The sequence below is a fragment of the Oenanthe melanoleuca genome, chromosome 4 (genome assembly GCF_029582105.1).
Source record: "Oenanthe melanoleuca isolate GR-GAL-2019-014 chromosome 4, OMel1.0, whole genome shotgun sequence".
In the NCBI taxonomy this organism is placed as follows: domain Eukaryota; kingdom Metazoa; phylum Chordata; class Aves; order Passeriformes; family Muscicapidae; genus Oenanthe; species Oenanthe melanoleuca.
The window spans coordinates 42102001-42117565 of NC_079337.1; the positions used below are offsets into that span (position 1 = coordinate 42102001).

The window sequence follows — 15565 nt, forward strand, 5'->3', positions numbered from 1 at the left end:
AGTGAATACCACCTTTAGATGATCCTCTAAGACCATAAAACGACTTCCAGTAAGGGGCAGAGACATGTAAATTCATCTTAGGAAAAATCATGTTTATATATTAGCTTGGAAATATGTTGTAGTGTCTATGTATGGTCATAATGGAATAAATACCCCGTTATAAAATTCCATGATACACATTCAATAAAGGAAAAATCCTCTGAATGTGGGCAGCACTGTAATAAAAAATGCCTGCTTTCTAATACTTCAAAATTTGCTAGAAAGATTATTCTCTGGCTGATTTCAGTATCAACCCAAAACCAAATAAAAGCATAAAGGAAATAAAAAGCAATTATAATATCTACAGTCTGTCCAGCAGGTATCAATAACTTTATCTTTTCTTCTAATAAATCGCCCACTAAAGAAGTTAGTGCACTGCTATCAATAAATAAGAGAAGTAAAAATAACAAAATATTTTAAGGTACAATTTGAACCACTGAAGCAAAAGACAAAGCAGCTACAATTACCGAGGAAAGTTTAGCAGTATCAACAAAAACACCTCACCTACTTTATAGTTAAAGTAACCATATTCCTCAGCTTAGTGCAGAAAAACCACTGCAATATAACAATTCATTATACTAAACAGACACTTGCAGGAGAGCAGAGTTCTGAGTTAAAGGCCTAACTTTAGATTCAATGCACCCCAGCCACTGACAAGATCTGAGAAAAAATGTGTGAAAAAGCATGAATGTGTATGTAAGACCTGAAAACAGGAAAATATAAAGGGAATTAGTTAATTAATTACCTGAACAACTGTCAATTACTTTTCATTAAAAACAGGCTAAGTATCAAAAGACTTCCCAAAAAAATCAAGCTGACAAAAATACTTAGTATAAATTATTTTAAAAAAGCCCCAGAAATAAATCTTAAACTAAAAATGGGATTTTTTCAGTATTACCTAAACTTTTGCTTTATAAGCTTAAAAATCTACATTGAAGAGATATTTACATGGTTCAGACATGAATACATACACAGTGAAATCTCAAAAAGCTAAACAGAAACATCAATATCCAAGATTCAGTAGACTGTCATAATTGGCCTTTTTATGGCAATTGGATAACGAAAGCAGCTGAACAAGTTAATTTTGTAATAGTAGACAGCAACAGTGATTTGAAATTATTAAAAAGCCAAAGTAAAAGCAGAGTAGAAAATGGTTTCTATCCTTCAACCAGCAGATGCTACAGCCTGTAACCTTGAGCAGCTCTGTGAACTCAAAATGTCATTCCGGAGGGACTGCATAACTGTAATTACCACTTATGTTATGAACTTGATATACAAAATGTTCTGTGCCACACAGCCACACTCTGCAAAGCTTAATGACCAGCTCATCTGAAATTCAAAAATTAGTTGCTTTAGATTCAGCAGCAAAGAATGAGAAAAATTAATGGAATGGCATAGTTAGATTAAGGACTGCAACTGCTTAAGAAGAGATTATGAACTTGGGGTATTCCAGAATGGTATTATCAGATACAATCGTGAGAAGAAATAAAATCCTAATAGTAAATCCTATTAGGTGGGAGAAGAGTCTGTCCAGAGAAATGCTTCAAGTCCTGCCACTGCTTTAGAAATCAGGAAGAAGAGCGTTTTCATGAAGAAGCCTGCAATTGCAAGGGTACAAACCTTTTCCATGTCACAGAACTATTTTCTGTAACCAAATTATTGCCAGCCTTTGTTTTAATTTTGTCAGAAGCAATCCACTCAATGCATGTATGAATTTGTTTATCTGCCTTAGAATATGAAGGACTTGTGATAATCACACATAAAAATATGAGTTTCCCTGTCTGAAGTGTAGCTTTCAGGTTCAGTATAAAATACCTTTCCATTTGGTTAATGGCAAGCCCTCATTATTAAAAGTTGTAACAAAAGAAAGCTATTACATTTCATATGTACAAAAAATGAAGAAGATATTATTATATAATTTTATAAAACCTCATAGCATTAGACAAAAAGAAAACACTGGGGTTTTTTGTAATTTTAGCGGCTCTCAGATTTATCAGGGCAAGAGAACAAGGCCTAAACCAAATACCAGGCAAAGGACCTTTAGTTTTGACCGTTATCTTCACCAATAAAATGTGACCTTGAAAACACTTTTAAAAATTAAGAGAATAAATCTGAAGACCCAAACCAATATCCAAAAAACCCAGTGCTTTCCTATTCCAATTTTACTGACTGATTTGACCAGACCATGTAGAACTCAAGCAGATACAATCTGTATTTTCCATGTGGTTGCACAGGATGTGCTGTATAAATGGTTATAGAACAGAACAGGGGGAAAGATCAATTATGTCACTGATCTGTCTTATGACAGCAAGGATGCCAAACAGAGACATCTGGGACAGAAAAGTTTCAGGAATCTAATCACAAAATGCTATCAGGCCACAATAAGCATCCTTTATTTCATTTATTGTATGCAGTTACTGCAGTTTTTTATACAGATTGGTTAAAGCCAGAATTCCTCATCAATATTGCCAAGTTTTTGCAAAAACTTTATTTAATTAGAAATAAAGGAGAGAGGGATATGGATGTTTTATGGGGTTGTAAGAAAACAGCAGAAAATGAGGAATTCTTGCAATTTTTTTTCCTCTACAGTATCCCCATTCTTTTTAGGACAGAGTAGAGAAGAGCATTTAGAATTGCATTTAATGAATTTTACATTTTCAGGCATGGCTTAGAACTGTTATTTCATTTCAACTCTAGAACACTTATTTTAAAGCTTTAAGCATTACTCGAAAGAACCTCTCTCTACTGTAACAATAGTTAAAATGTCCAATTACACAAAGGCATATCAAATCTACATTTAAAATATATCTTTAAAATGGCTTGAAGGCAAATCTACAGTCAGGCCTGGGTCTCCCTCCACAGTTTCAACCTTTGCCACATCTCAATTTTTAATAAAGTTTTTAAAGAGGAGTCTGTAACTGGTATAACTGCCAACTGTTTTCATGCATCTTGTGTCAAAAGCAAAAACATGCAGTGCTCTACAGTCTGGAGAACCCAAAATGTTCCCAATTACAAGACCAAGAAGGCTTTATATTCAAGTTTAATGTTGAACAGAACTTCAACAAACCAAGAGAAGAAACTTAAGTTTTAATTATCATTATGTTTTTAATTAGTATCAGGGATCCCTAAAAGGAAGAATTTTTTTCTTAAGCTGTATGAGAAATTGAATATATGCTAAACACTCCCCATTCATCACAAATCTTTCTTCCTCTTTTCTTTTTCTCTGCTCGCTCTACCATGTTTCTTAATATTTCTTTTGATTAAGTATGCATGCAGAACATTGATCAGAAGAATGTTACAGATCATTGAAAACAGCACCAAGAGATAGAGCAAGAAACTAAGTACTATTCTTTTAATTTTGAAGCAAGACTAAGGACAGCAGGTTTTGCTGGCTCTAGCTCTAAATGGGTTAGAATTGCTACCTTTATGGTGAACCACTACCAGAAATTAGATGGGAAAGACATTTTAAAGTGGAAGACGCCATTCTGTCTGAAACATGGTAATAGCAACTGTGAATAAACACAATGGGCTCACTATGAAAACCTAAAGGAAAACAAAAACACATGGTGCAGAAACAAGGGGATAGTGCCAATCTATCCCAGTTAATTTCAAACAAAACAGAAAAGTATATTCAGATTTTCTGAATATTCTCCCAGAAAAATTATCATATTTAATATTTTAAGCCTTAAAAAATGCACAATTGCTTCTATTTATTTTTTTAAAACCAACCAACCAACCAATAACCTCTTCCTTATAGTCATGATGAGGACAAGAAATAACAGGTTCAAAAATGTAGGCCTTGAACACACAGGAATTTAGGTTAGATCTTTAGGGGGAAAGAAAAAGCCAGAAGTTGTAGAGTCACCACCACTAAAGACTTCTGCAGGCACATCACATACATATTTGTCAGGAATAATAAAGTATGGCTGAGCTTTGGGATAAACTATCAATTAGATTGTCCTTCCAACTCTATCTCCCACAATTTCTCAGAACTGCCATAACTTCTACACTCAGCTGAGGAAATGAGATAGGAAGAAAAAAGTAAAGAGATATTATATGAGCCTTGAAATCCTTTAAAAATAATCAGGGCAAACTAAGACATCACAGAACCTTGCCTTACAGAAGAGTAAAATTACTACAATATTTTTATATGTCTTCTGCATCTTTTTTAGTAGACTCAAGCTCAACAAAATACTTCCACCTGAAGAAGGCTTCTAAGTTGATCTAAACAGATACCTTCCCTGTGTCAGATTTAGCAGTAATGACAAACTACCTACAGAAAAAGTTACTCCAATTGCATATCAGTGGTTTAACTAAGCTTCTGAGCCACCCACCTGAAAACTCAAAAATAAACATTAACCTCTATGACAAATGCTTTTAATACTGCAAACCAAATGTTCTCTTTCTATGTGTTTCAGCCACAAAAAATCTATAATAGAAAGCCAAGCAGTATCTTTCAAAGAGAATAACTGTTTCCTTTTATTTTTTTAATAGTTTAACCCACCTCAAATTTGTATAAGATACATAAAAAGCATTGAAAGGGTTGGGAACAGAAAATGCATGTGTGTTAATACAATTATATTATCTCAAATACTGTGAAAAGAGTCAATAATTATTTTCTCTTCTAATGCATACAGTTTCCAAAAGAATAGACCTTCTCCAGTCTCTTGTTGCTACTTCACAATTGAGAACTTTTTACTTCACTTTAAGTAAAGGCACTCTTCAGCACCAGAACTGAAATCATAAAAGCAGGCTTTTCAAATCTAGATAGCTTCTAAGTGTGAGCTATGGGGGAAAGTTGCAGTGCTGTTCTTCATCTCATTTTCAACTCAGACATTACAATGTTTCCTGTTTATCTCCTCATTTGTGAAGGCTGTCATGGATGTCCATCATATGGAAAAGGTATAGAAAGATTAAAGCAAAGCAATAGGATTGTTTGTGTACTTATAAATTCATTAAGTCATTCTAAAAATAGCTTCCATGAAATCAGATGGCTAATAATCTACTATTTCAAATCTATTTTCAAATAGCTCTTTAAATTCTTGCAGATTTAATCAAATTTAAAACCAACCTTAGCACTTCTCAATAATGTGCCAGAGAAGACAGTTTCTTTAGTTATTATTAAGAATATTTTACTATATAGGACTATGCATTTTAGCAATTTAAGACCATGCATACTTTCTAAATATAGCTTTAATATAGTATTTCACAACCAACACAGAAATTTATAACTTTTCCAGTTTCCCTGGTTATTTTCTCTGCTAGCATCAAAGTCCTTCAGAAACATCTAATATCTTAACTCAGTCTTCTCTTTCCTGCAAAGTCATCTCCACCTCTTCCAGGATCATACAACTGATCCAATCCTTCAGACTTTATGCATACTTTTCTATGTAGTCAACACTTAAAAAGATAAATTAATAAAAAATTTAAATAATTGTCTTCATCAAGAATACTTTCCTTCCTTAAGATTTCAACATCTCAAGTTCTTGCAATTTTGAAGTGCTTTTCAATTAACCAAGTTTTTTAAAGTAAAATTGACTGGGAAAGCAGTTTCTTCTCTCTAGTTCTTTACCTCTCCTGAACAACCATGTCAACAAAGACACACACAAAGCACAGAGAAAAAACTGAGACATGAGTTGGTTTTATCCCATGAGATACACATTTCAACCCTACTACATTAGCTTTTCTTTTGCACTGTTCAGTTTGAAACAATTCTCTGTGTGTTCAACCATTTTTCCAACTTTCAAAAAAAAAAGCTATGTCAATCTTACCAGTCTTTGTATAGAAAATCTTCAGTTCACTTTACAAATTTAACTTCCATCACCTTTACCTGTTACCACTGTCCTTCTGGACAGTGGTGTGATGCACTCTTTCAATTCACATAATTTTCCTCAGAACAGTTTTAAAATGTTATTTTCAAACTTCTTACTGTAAGTACATATTTCATTTTTCACATAGAAATGTTTTCCTCATTATATATATTGGGTAAGCTACTACAGGTTTTAACATGAAGGTTATAGGCAAGAAGAGTCAGACTTTAGCTCTAACATAGACAACACAAACACAAACAACATATAAAACCCTGGAAAAAAAAACCATTTCCATCCTTTTATGTACAATCTCTACAGCAGAACTGGGAAACTTTCTAAAAAGCAGTGGTAGATGTCCATTTTAATTATTTACTTGTTAGGAAAAGAATTTCACTTAAAAGAAAGATTTCAGCTATCTTGGTAGCACAGCTGGCACTCCACATGAAAGTGTCAACAAAAGTTGCAGTGCCAGCACATCACAGCAAGAGAGAATCAAGTGTCAAAGATTAAACTCATTTTATTAAGAAAACCTAATAAGTTAAAGTTTTGAAAAGAAGTTAAAATACAGCAGCAGAAGGGCAACACATTTACTGCTTACTCATTCCAGAAGGAGTGGAAAAGACAATGCGTGCCTAGAGAGAAAGTGTTCACTTTTCACAATGATGCCCAAGGGATTTATTCCAATGATCAGATTACTTATTTTGGTAAGACCACAGTCAGACCATTATTTAGATACTTAAATAAGAATTTTACATACTAACTTTGGCCTTGTAAAATCATAGAATACTGTGAGTTGGAAGGGACATCGTGATTTGGAAGGGACATTGAGTCCAACTCCCTCCTCCACACAGGGCAATGTAGAAGTCAAACCATATACACAAAAACATTGTCCATCCATCTCCTGAACACCTCCAGGCTTGGGGCAATGAACTCTTCCTGGGTACCTTGTTGTGTGCCCAAGCACTCTCTCAATTAGGATCTCTTTCCTAATAGCACATCTGAATTCCCCCCTGAAGTAGATTTAAGCCATTCCTTCTACTCTTGTCACTGGATACCAGTGGAAAGACATCCCTGTTGTTTTCCATTTTTGGCCTATAAGCCTTAATAACCTACATAGTTCTTTAAAGACAAATAAAACAAGCAAAACCCAAAAAGTTTGCCCATCCTTCTCTTTGCCTGAGCTGCTAGTTCAGAGAAAGAATCAGGTATATAAAGTGCTCCTTTCTCCTCCTCCACCACCACAAAACCAAGTCCTCCCCAAAACACTAACAGATGGGGAGAAAAAAAAAAAAAAAAAAAAAAAAAAAAAAAAAAGCCAAAACTCTACAATTTAGTTAACAGCTAAGTCCTCCCATAAACGAAGTTATAGTGAAACGGTGAGGAGACACTACTGGGTGTCCTAGCACTTGGTATGCAAAAGCCTGGCCTGAAATCTAGGGCAACCTAGGAAGAGAAGTGTAGCCAGCTCTAGTAGCATTGAGATCTGGAAAAGGCAAGTATGTACACTACACATTTTTGCACATTTCCCTATTTAAATACAAAAGTTGGTGAAGATAAGCTGCTGATAGACATGAATCTGAGTTAAAACTGCTCCTTCCTCCAGGTTTCTCTTACCCAGAGGACACCTCGAAGAGAGGACCATCACCCACACCTGCACTCACACACACACCTGCTGCCATCGCTGGGATGCTAGTTATTAACTCTGGGCATTTCATTCCCTTGGCACCACAAACACGGGGTCTAACTTCCATCTCCCGCGGGCTGCTCGCCCCGTTTGTCCGCCAGGCCCCCTTGGCAGCGCAGCCGGGAGGGCGGCCCGCGCCCCTCGGTGCTCGGAGCCGCTGGTTTCAAGGCCCAGGACAGCGCAGGCACGGGCCTGGGCAGGGACAGCGCGCCGGGACCGCGATGCCGCTGCCCTGGAGACGCCGCCGCCGGCCATCACCTCCCGGGCAGGGCAGGGAACGAGCAGCGGCTGCCCCACCGCCCCACCGGAGCCCCGCTCGGGGCCTGGAGGGAGAGGGGCCGGCGGGGCGGTGGGGAGGCCGGGCGGGGGCGCCGGGCGGACGGGGGCACGGGGACTCCGGGGAGGGAGGCAGCGCGACAGGGCACCGCCGGCCGGCCGCGATGGCGAAAGAAGCGAACGTCTCTACCTCCTTCTTTTTCTGTCCTCCCCCGAGCTGTCCGCAGAGGAGGAGCAGGAGCAGCAGCAGCAGGGGGAGGCAGCCCCCGCCCGGCAGGTGCGGCAGCCGCCGCGCTGCCCCGGCACCCAGCGCCATGTTCCGCCCCCGCCGGCGGCACCTGCCGCACCGCCACGCCGAGCCGGCCCGCTCCCGGCCAATCGCAGCGCCCCGCGGCGCGGCGCCGCCTGGGAAATGTAGTTCTGCGGGGCAGGGTCGCGCGCGGGTGCCGCGGGCAGCGATGGCGCTCGGCTCGGCTCGGCTCGGCTCGGCTCGGCTCGGCTCGGCTCGGCTCGGCTCGGCTCGGCTCGGCTCGGTTCGGTTTGGCTCGGCTCGGCTCGGTTCGGTTTGGCTCGGTTCGGTTCGATTCGGTTCGGTTTGGCTCGGTTCGGCCCGGCCCGGAAGGTTCTGCACACCCGGGCTCGCAGCTGCACTGCTGCTCCCAGCTCCCGGCTGCCTGCAGCGCATAGTGCGATCCTGAATCCGGACTGTAAAACAAGAAAAACACCAAAAAACCCCAAAGGGAAACCTATAAAGGTTTCTTTCTTACACGTTTATGCGCGCACGCTCTTCGGATTTCATTATGCACACACAAAGTCATCTTTGCAGAAAATAATATTAATGCAATATGCTGATACAATTATTTCCTGTTTAATTCCCAGAGCATTAACTGTGCAGCTCTAAATTGATAGTCTGATTCATGATACAGTCCTAAAATAAGTGATTGTATATTTCTTGAAAGTGCACACTGCAGCGCACAGGATAGGTGATGTTAAATTAATGAGTACATACTTCTTTTTTCCCTAGAATTCCAAGTACACTCTCTATGCTTCATCAGTTATTTACTCACAGCTGTGCTGAAGATTCAGAAAGCAGAACTATTCATTTATTTAGCGATCTTGCTGTATCATTAGAAAGTTTTATGCATTTTATAACAATTGAACATATTCAAATAATCTACCAAACACTTAATAAGTTCAAGAGAGTTCAGTTGTTGTCCACATCCATCAGATTTTAACTATTGTTGGGCAATAGTAGCAACCGTAAAATGGTATGCAGCCATGACATTGGATTACAGAGATTTCTAAGGCCTCTGCTCTAAAGAGACAGGATGTATGTATCGATCAGCCCCATGTGTTTGAAAAACACTTTTTTCCTTGTCTTTATTTAGGTAAGAGATAAAATTTCAATGGAAACTTTGCACCGGAACAAGAGAGGCCTATGTTAATTAGTGCACTAAAAAATAACATTTCATTAGAAAAATCTCAGGCCACTCTTGCTAAATCCAGAAGGCGATTTCACTAATAAACTATGGACCTTTCACATTGTCACTGTATGAAAAGAGCATTAAAACTACTGAGAACATGAAAACGACTCAGAGCTCTTAATTCCATGAAAAGACTACAAAACTCATTTGACAAAACTCTAACTGTCAAATTTCTTATATTTATTTTCAACCAATAATCCCAATTTTCAATCACCTGAAGTCCGTACCTTAAGCGGGATGCAGCAACATGGCCATTTTTGTTTTATTTCTTTTCTGCTCAGAGTTTCATATAGACCACAACTTTCATAGCCTGGCTGTTTTGGATTAAGAAGACTTCATACAATTGATGCAGTAACCAGGATGTACTTGGATACCAAAAGTGACCCAGGTAACCTGTAACTGCAAAGTGTTTTCCCACATATGTGATGCTCTGGGGCTGTCTGGAGTTTATGCCAATAGAATGAACCTCACAGATTCTGTGTGCAGCTCAGCTGCTGCAGCATGGTGTGCGTGAATATGGACCTGGTAAGGAAAGCCTTAAGTGAAAGGAAGATATCTCTCTATTCTTACCTCAGGGAATGACAGAGGAGGGAATATAAGCTTGGAAAGAGGTACAGTTCTAGAGAAGGTGAGATTAATGTGAGGAATTACATGAACCCTGACTGCTTTACATTTGCTGTGTTATTGGTTTTGAGAATTAGCTCTGTTAACAGAGAAATGAGGGGAATGGGCATTCTTACCTTAGAAAATAACATTTTTGGGTGTTGAAATGCAAATGCAATGCAAATGACATTGGGACAGCAAAGAAAGTACAGTTTGGGTCAAAGTCTTCTAAAGGCTTAATAAAGAAAAAAATGTGGCCTACACATGTCTTGTGAAACTTAAATTTTCCTCTAAGATGTGTTAAATAAAAGTGTTTAAAAGCTTCCTGTGAGGTGGAATACTGCCTTTCTTAGTATTACACAGCCCTCCTAAAATGTGATGGAATAACCAGAGAAGAGCTGTGGGGATTGCCTACAGGGGTTATCAGAGCAAAAACAAAAGCAATGTGAGGCTCAGGTAGCAGAGAAGGGATGAATGAAGGAGCAGGCAATGGAGTGAGGGTACCTGAAACAACAGCAAATGAAAAGAAGGTGCAGTAGTAATCAGGTGCCCAATACGTGGCTCTGGAGACAAGGAGTGTTGTGAAGCTTGGCTGGAGAGAATGAAATGAGAAGCAGCTAACATGAACATGGCAAGTCAACAGATAACTAACTCAGATCAGACTTGCAATCCAGAAACATTTAAAAAAATTTAAAGACTGAAGATAGCTGCATGAAAGGGAAATATTAGCCTAACATTTCCCTAGGAGAAAAAAATAAAAAGCATGAACTGTTTAAAAGCATTTTAGCAAGGCTTTGAAAATTAGTTATTCCTATCTTGTGTGTATAATTTTTTGTCTTTTTTTTTTTTAATAAGAATATTTATTGATTTATGAGTGAAGACAATCAACTCTCACAGAACTGGAAAGTTTAATATAAAGATCCAAAGGTTTATAGGTGGAACTCAAGCTAGTATTATTTTTCTTTTAAAGTAGCCTCCTTAAATTTAATTCTGACCTTTGTTATAGCAAATCAAGTCCTGACAGAAGATTTAAAGGAATTAGAGTTAGTCATATTCAGACATATTAAAAAAAAGTTACTGCTCTGATTGTCAGGTGTCATCATTTTACAAATGTAATTGGAAAAATTTTCACAACCCTACAAATATTTTCTGCACCAATACAGCATTATAAGCTCCAAACATCAAACTTATTCAGACATTTTGATTTTTATGAAGCCCATCTATGGAGTATTTACTTACAGTAGCAGCCTGGCCCAATGAGAGAAATGCCACATTAAACTTACATGCTGCAGCTTCATGGAAAGAAGATTTGCATTTGTCAAGTACAAGTTAACATTTAACTGACATGAAATGATACAATTTGATCATTTTACTGAACTATGATGAACCATATTAGCTCTGGGAGTGCTTATGTGTTTCCTTAAAACTAACGATGCTAAAATGTTTTTATGCTTTTCATTGAGACTTCAAGGATGTGAAAAGAGAAATGATGAATTTCATCGTGGCCTGGGATCAAAATAATGTGTCAGAACTTTCTGCAAGAAATTCAGACTTCTGTTCTATCCCTGCATCTGAAATTTGTAGAGATAATAGACTTGCAAAGTGCACCAAGTTAGTATAATCCTGCTCCTAAGGAGATAAGTGTGGGGTGTAGGTGATGGTACAGACGAAGTGTAAGAGGTGGTAGGAAGGGCTTCTTCAGGAGAACACACTGCAAACTACTGGACAAACACAGTTTCTTAAGGAAAATCTTTTACTACTTTTATATGGTCATTTAACAATCACAAGTCAGAAGCTGCAAACTTTAATGTTGAAAAATGGATTTACTCTTACAATAAAATGTAAAGCTATCCTCTTTTGGCTTTCAGCCGTCAACCTTCAGAGAGCCCTTTTTCATTCAAGCCCCATTGATCTCTCCCTACCCAATGAGCCACATCACATCCAATTCAGGTCTGAAGGGTGGTGTACTGAGTTATATATTCCCTTTCTGCTGTTGAAGATGAAGCATGCAAAACAAAACTTAGGAGTTGCTGAGAGAAGCTGCCTCCCAGAGAGACAAGTTGCCATTAATCAATGGCTGTCGTTAACGGGACTATTGCTTCTCACAGATGTGCTTTTCAAGATACTGAGGCTCTAGGGTTTTGGCATTGCACAGATCTTGATGCATGCCATTGGAAAAAAACCTGCTCATGCATATGGTTGGCAGTAGTGTAGCAGTTGCTGATTTCTGTTCTGAACTTTGTTTACTCTCAATAAATAAGATAAAACTGCCTAGCTACGTGTCAGCCATCCCAGCTTATCAATTTATGGTGTGACCTATTTCAACCTTCCGTTTTGTTTTTTTTTTGCGGGGTGGGTGGGGGGAGTGGGGAGGGAAGAAAAAGAAAAGAGAAAAGAGAAAGGAAACAGGAGAAAAAAAAAAAAAAAAGTCCTGGTTTGAAGGACAGGTGTCTGCCAATAAAGGCAGAAGCTTCTCTTTTGAATGGAGAATGTAAATCCCCTCCCTCCAAATTATTGTAATTTTGAAATTAAGGGGCTCTCAGGCAAAGATATGGGAATTAGGAATAACAGTTCTTTACTAGGAAAATTAAAATAGAAATGCAGTATTACAAAGAACAATCCCAAAGCACTGACAGAGTCAGAATCCAAGCTGACACCCGTCAGTCAGTCAGGGTGTTGGTAGCAGTCCCATTAAATGGTGGCTGCATCCTCCTGCAGTGGCAGATGTGGTTCAGCTGGAGCAGTGCTCCTGTAGAAGGTGCAGTTTTCCTCTGAAGGTCCAGAGATGATGTGGAAAGGTCTGGTTTTTCCCTGGAATCCAGTGGAAAGAAGGTACCTTGCTGTCCAAAATCTCAGTTTTTATCCAGGTAGGAAATGTTTGGCTCCTCCCCCTGGCTGGAGCATCTCCCAGTGGGATGATGTAATTTTATCAGTGGGACTGAATGGGCCAGCAGCAGATGATGTCCTCTTGGAGGGAGGATGGTTTTGTAAAAGATAAAGATGATTGTTGCCCCACCTGGTTTTAAAGATGGCCCATTAGCAGATGGTGTGTGCCACAGAGATAAGGATCACTGCCCCAACAATCTGCTTCAACAGGTGGTGGATAGAATATACAATTCCGGCCACTTACTGTATTGCAAGCCAAGACAAAAAGGAAAAAAACAAAAAAAAACAAAAACAAAAAAAACAAAAAAAAAAAAAAAAAACAAAAAAAAAAAAAAAAAATAAATAAATAAAAAAAAAAGTTGAACTAAAAGAAAGGCAACAGTTGTCCAGGCTGGTAATACTGAAAAATGCCATCCTAGACTGAAGCCAGAGAACACATTCTTTCGTAATATTTTGTTCTTGAAAAAGACACACAAATCTCTTCCTTGGGAATACAGCTGTAGTATTTGCAACAAAGCACACTGTGTTTATTTTGCAAATAAATTTAATAGCATGCTTTATACCCCTCATATAAAAGATAAGTACTATGAAGCCAGATTGACTAGAAAAGCTTGTAGCAACATTGCTTCGGTATTTTCCATTACATGTAGTTTTAGTAAACTTCTTATTTGTGTATATATTTCTATCATCCTATTTCACTGATTTTAACAAAGATTCCAAGAAATATTATACAAGGAATTAATAGTTGGAATTGGATATTCAACATGAAATAATTTACATCTACACCAACACATCATACATTAGATTTTTTTTTGTTTGTTTGTTTGTAAACTTTCCTTTTGCTTTTTCATAAATGAATTTCAGAATATTATGATGAATGCATTGCATGTTATCTTGGATAAACAGACACATACAGAATAGAATAATCCATATATTCAGGGAAACTAAAACGGCAATCTAAGCATAACCAAGAATTTTCTTAGGATATATATTACATTTAAAGATTTAAACCTTTACGTGGGTGTGTACCTAAGGTACCTATCATGTCATGCTTTTACCATTATCACAGCAAATGAAAAAAATTTGCACTCTTTATTAAGTGCTTTAATGGGAATTTTAGATTTAATCAGCTCTCCCAATTAGGGGGTATTCAAAATTTGCAATGCAAGTATTCTTTAGCTCTGTATTAATATGATCACTTAATCACAAATTAGGATTTATAAGCATGAAAAGGATAGAATATCTTGAAAAATTAATCCCGGCAGTCTAATTAATCTAATCATCACAAATTATATTCTCAATCAGTACTATATTTTCTAGTACACATAGAAATATAAAAAGTGTAATTTATAGCTAGTCTAATAAACAATCTGCTTTCTATGTCACTGTGGCATTACTGCCTCAAGTATAAAGAGGTGTGTTAGTGTCTATTGACCTTTTTGGACAATTTTTTTTGAAAAGACACTTATAATAGCCAAATCAGCATTGTAGTGTAAGAACATATCCAGGCTGAAAATGTGAAATATTTTAAGCTTTTGGTGGGTTGACCTTGGCTAGATGCCACTGTTATTGCCCTCCACAGCTATAGCAAATGACTCAGGGGTCAAAATAAGAGCAGGAAGAGATCATTCACCAGTTGCTGTCATAGGCAAAACAGTCTAGACTTAGGGAAATTAGTTCAATTTATTACCAATCCAATCAGAGCACAGTAATGAGAAATAAAACCAACTCTTAGAAATACTGCGCTGCCATCCCTCCCTTCTTCCTGTGCTCAACTTCACTCCTGAATTCTCTGCCTCTTCCCTGCAGTGTCACAGGGGGACAGGGAATGGGGTCAGATCCTCCCATGCTGTCCCTGCTGCTCCTTCCTCCCCAGCGGGAGAGCCTCTCACTATTCCTCTGCTTCAGCATGGGGACTCTCCCGTAGGAGACCATCTTCCACCAACTTCTCCAACCTGAATCCTTCCCACAGGCTGCAGTTATTCACAAACGGCTCCAGGGTGGGTCCTTCCCATGTGGTCACAGGGTCCTGGCAGCAAACCTGCTCAGCTACAGGCTCCTCTCCCCATGGGTCCACAGGTCCTGCCAGGATCTTGCTCCTTTGGGCATCCACCTGCTCTGGCAAGGGGCTGCAGGTGGATCTCTGCTCCACTATGGGTTTCCATGGGCTGTGGAGGCACAGCTGTCTCACCATGGTTTGTCTGTTCCCAGATGAAAAGATAAATCAGAAAAAAAAAAGTCATATTTGATTTGAAAACCGTTTAAACATCAGCTTACACAAAATGACTTCAATCTGCGTTAGGTTCTATGGGGACAATCCTTCAGCTAATTATTTAATACATATCCATATAAATGTAAGTACCCAGAGCAAAGAGATTCAGCTCTGGATTAGGAAATGCAAATCAGCTTCAGGAATACCAGCAGCAAAGCTAACAAGAGATTAGCATAGAAGCTGCAAAGCTAACAGGGGATTACCTTTCAGAAGAGCTTACTAGTTTATCGTCATGAACAAAATTGTAACAAAAAAGATGAGAGCAAGAATAACTATGAAGAAAGACATTCAGGGTAAAATTACTAAACTGCTCCTGCAGTGAATATATGGCATCATATTTCTAAGCACAGGCCTGAACATGCACTTCACACTAGACTCCAGCCAGGTGCAAGTCAAGGGTGCTTTTTAAAACAAGGTACTTTTATTTAATTTGCATCTCACCCATTGAGCAGCTGGGTTTCAAGCATGTTTCTGTGCAGAGATTCTTGGACTCCCATTGTAAATAGGTAAA

At 38.5% G+C, this 15565-nt stretch overlaps 1 protein-coding gene across 2 annotated transcripts in view; it reads right to left on the bottom strand.

Annotated features, from left to right (window-relative positions):
• The window catches only part of TUSC3 (tumor suppressor candidate 3), a 104718-nt gene extending 96562 nt beyond the window's left edge, over positions 1-8156 (bottom strand). Inside the window, exon 1 of one of the 2 annotated variants that reach the window (XM_056490127.1) lies at positions 8000-8156. In XM_056490127.1, the coding sequence (XP_056346102.1) occupies positions 8000-8125 (126 nt within the window). In that variant the 5' untranslated portion in view covers positions 8126-8156. The remainder of the gene's footprint in view (positions 1-7999) is intronic. The other variant, XM_056490128.1, reaches the window with a different exon arrangement.
• Between the last annotated feature and the right edge of the window lie 7409 nt (positions 8157-15565).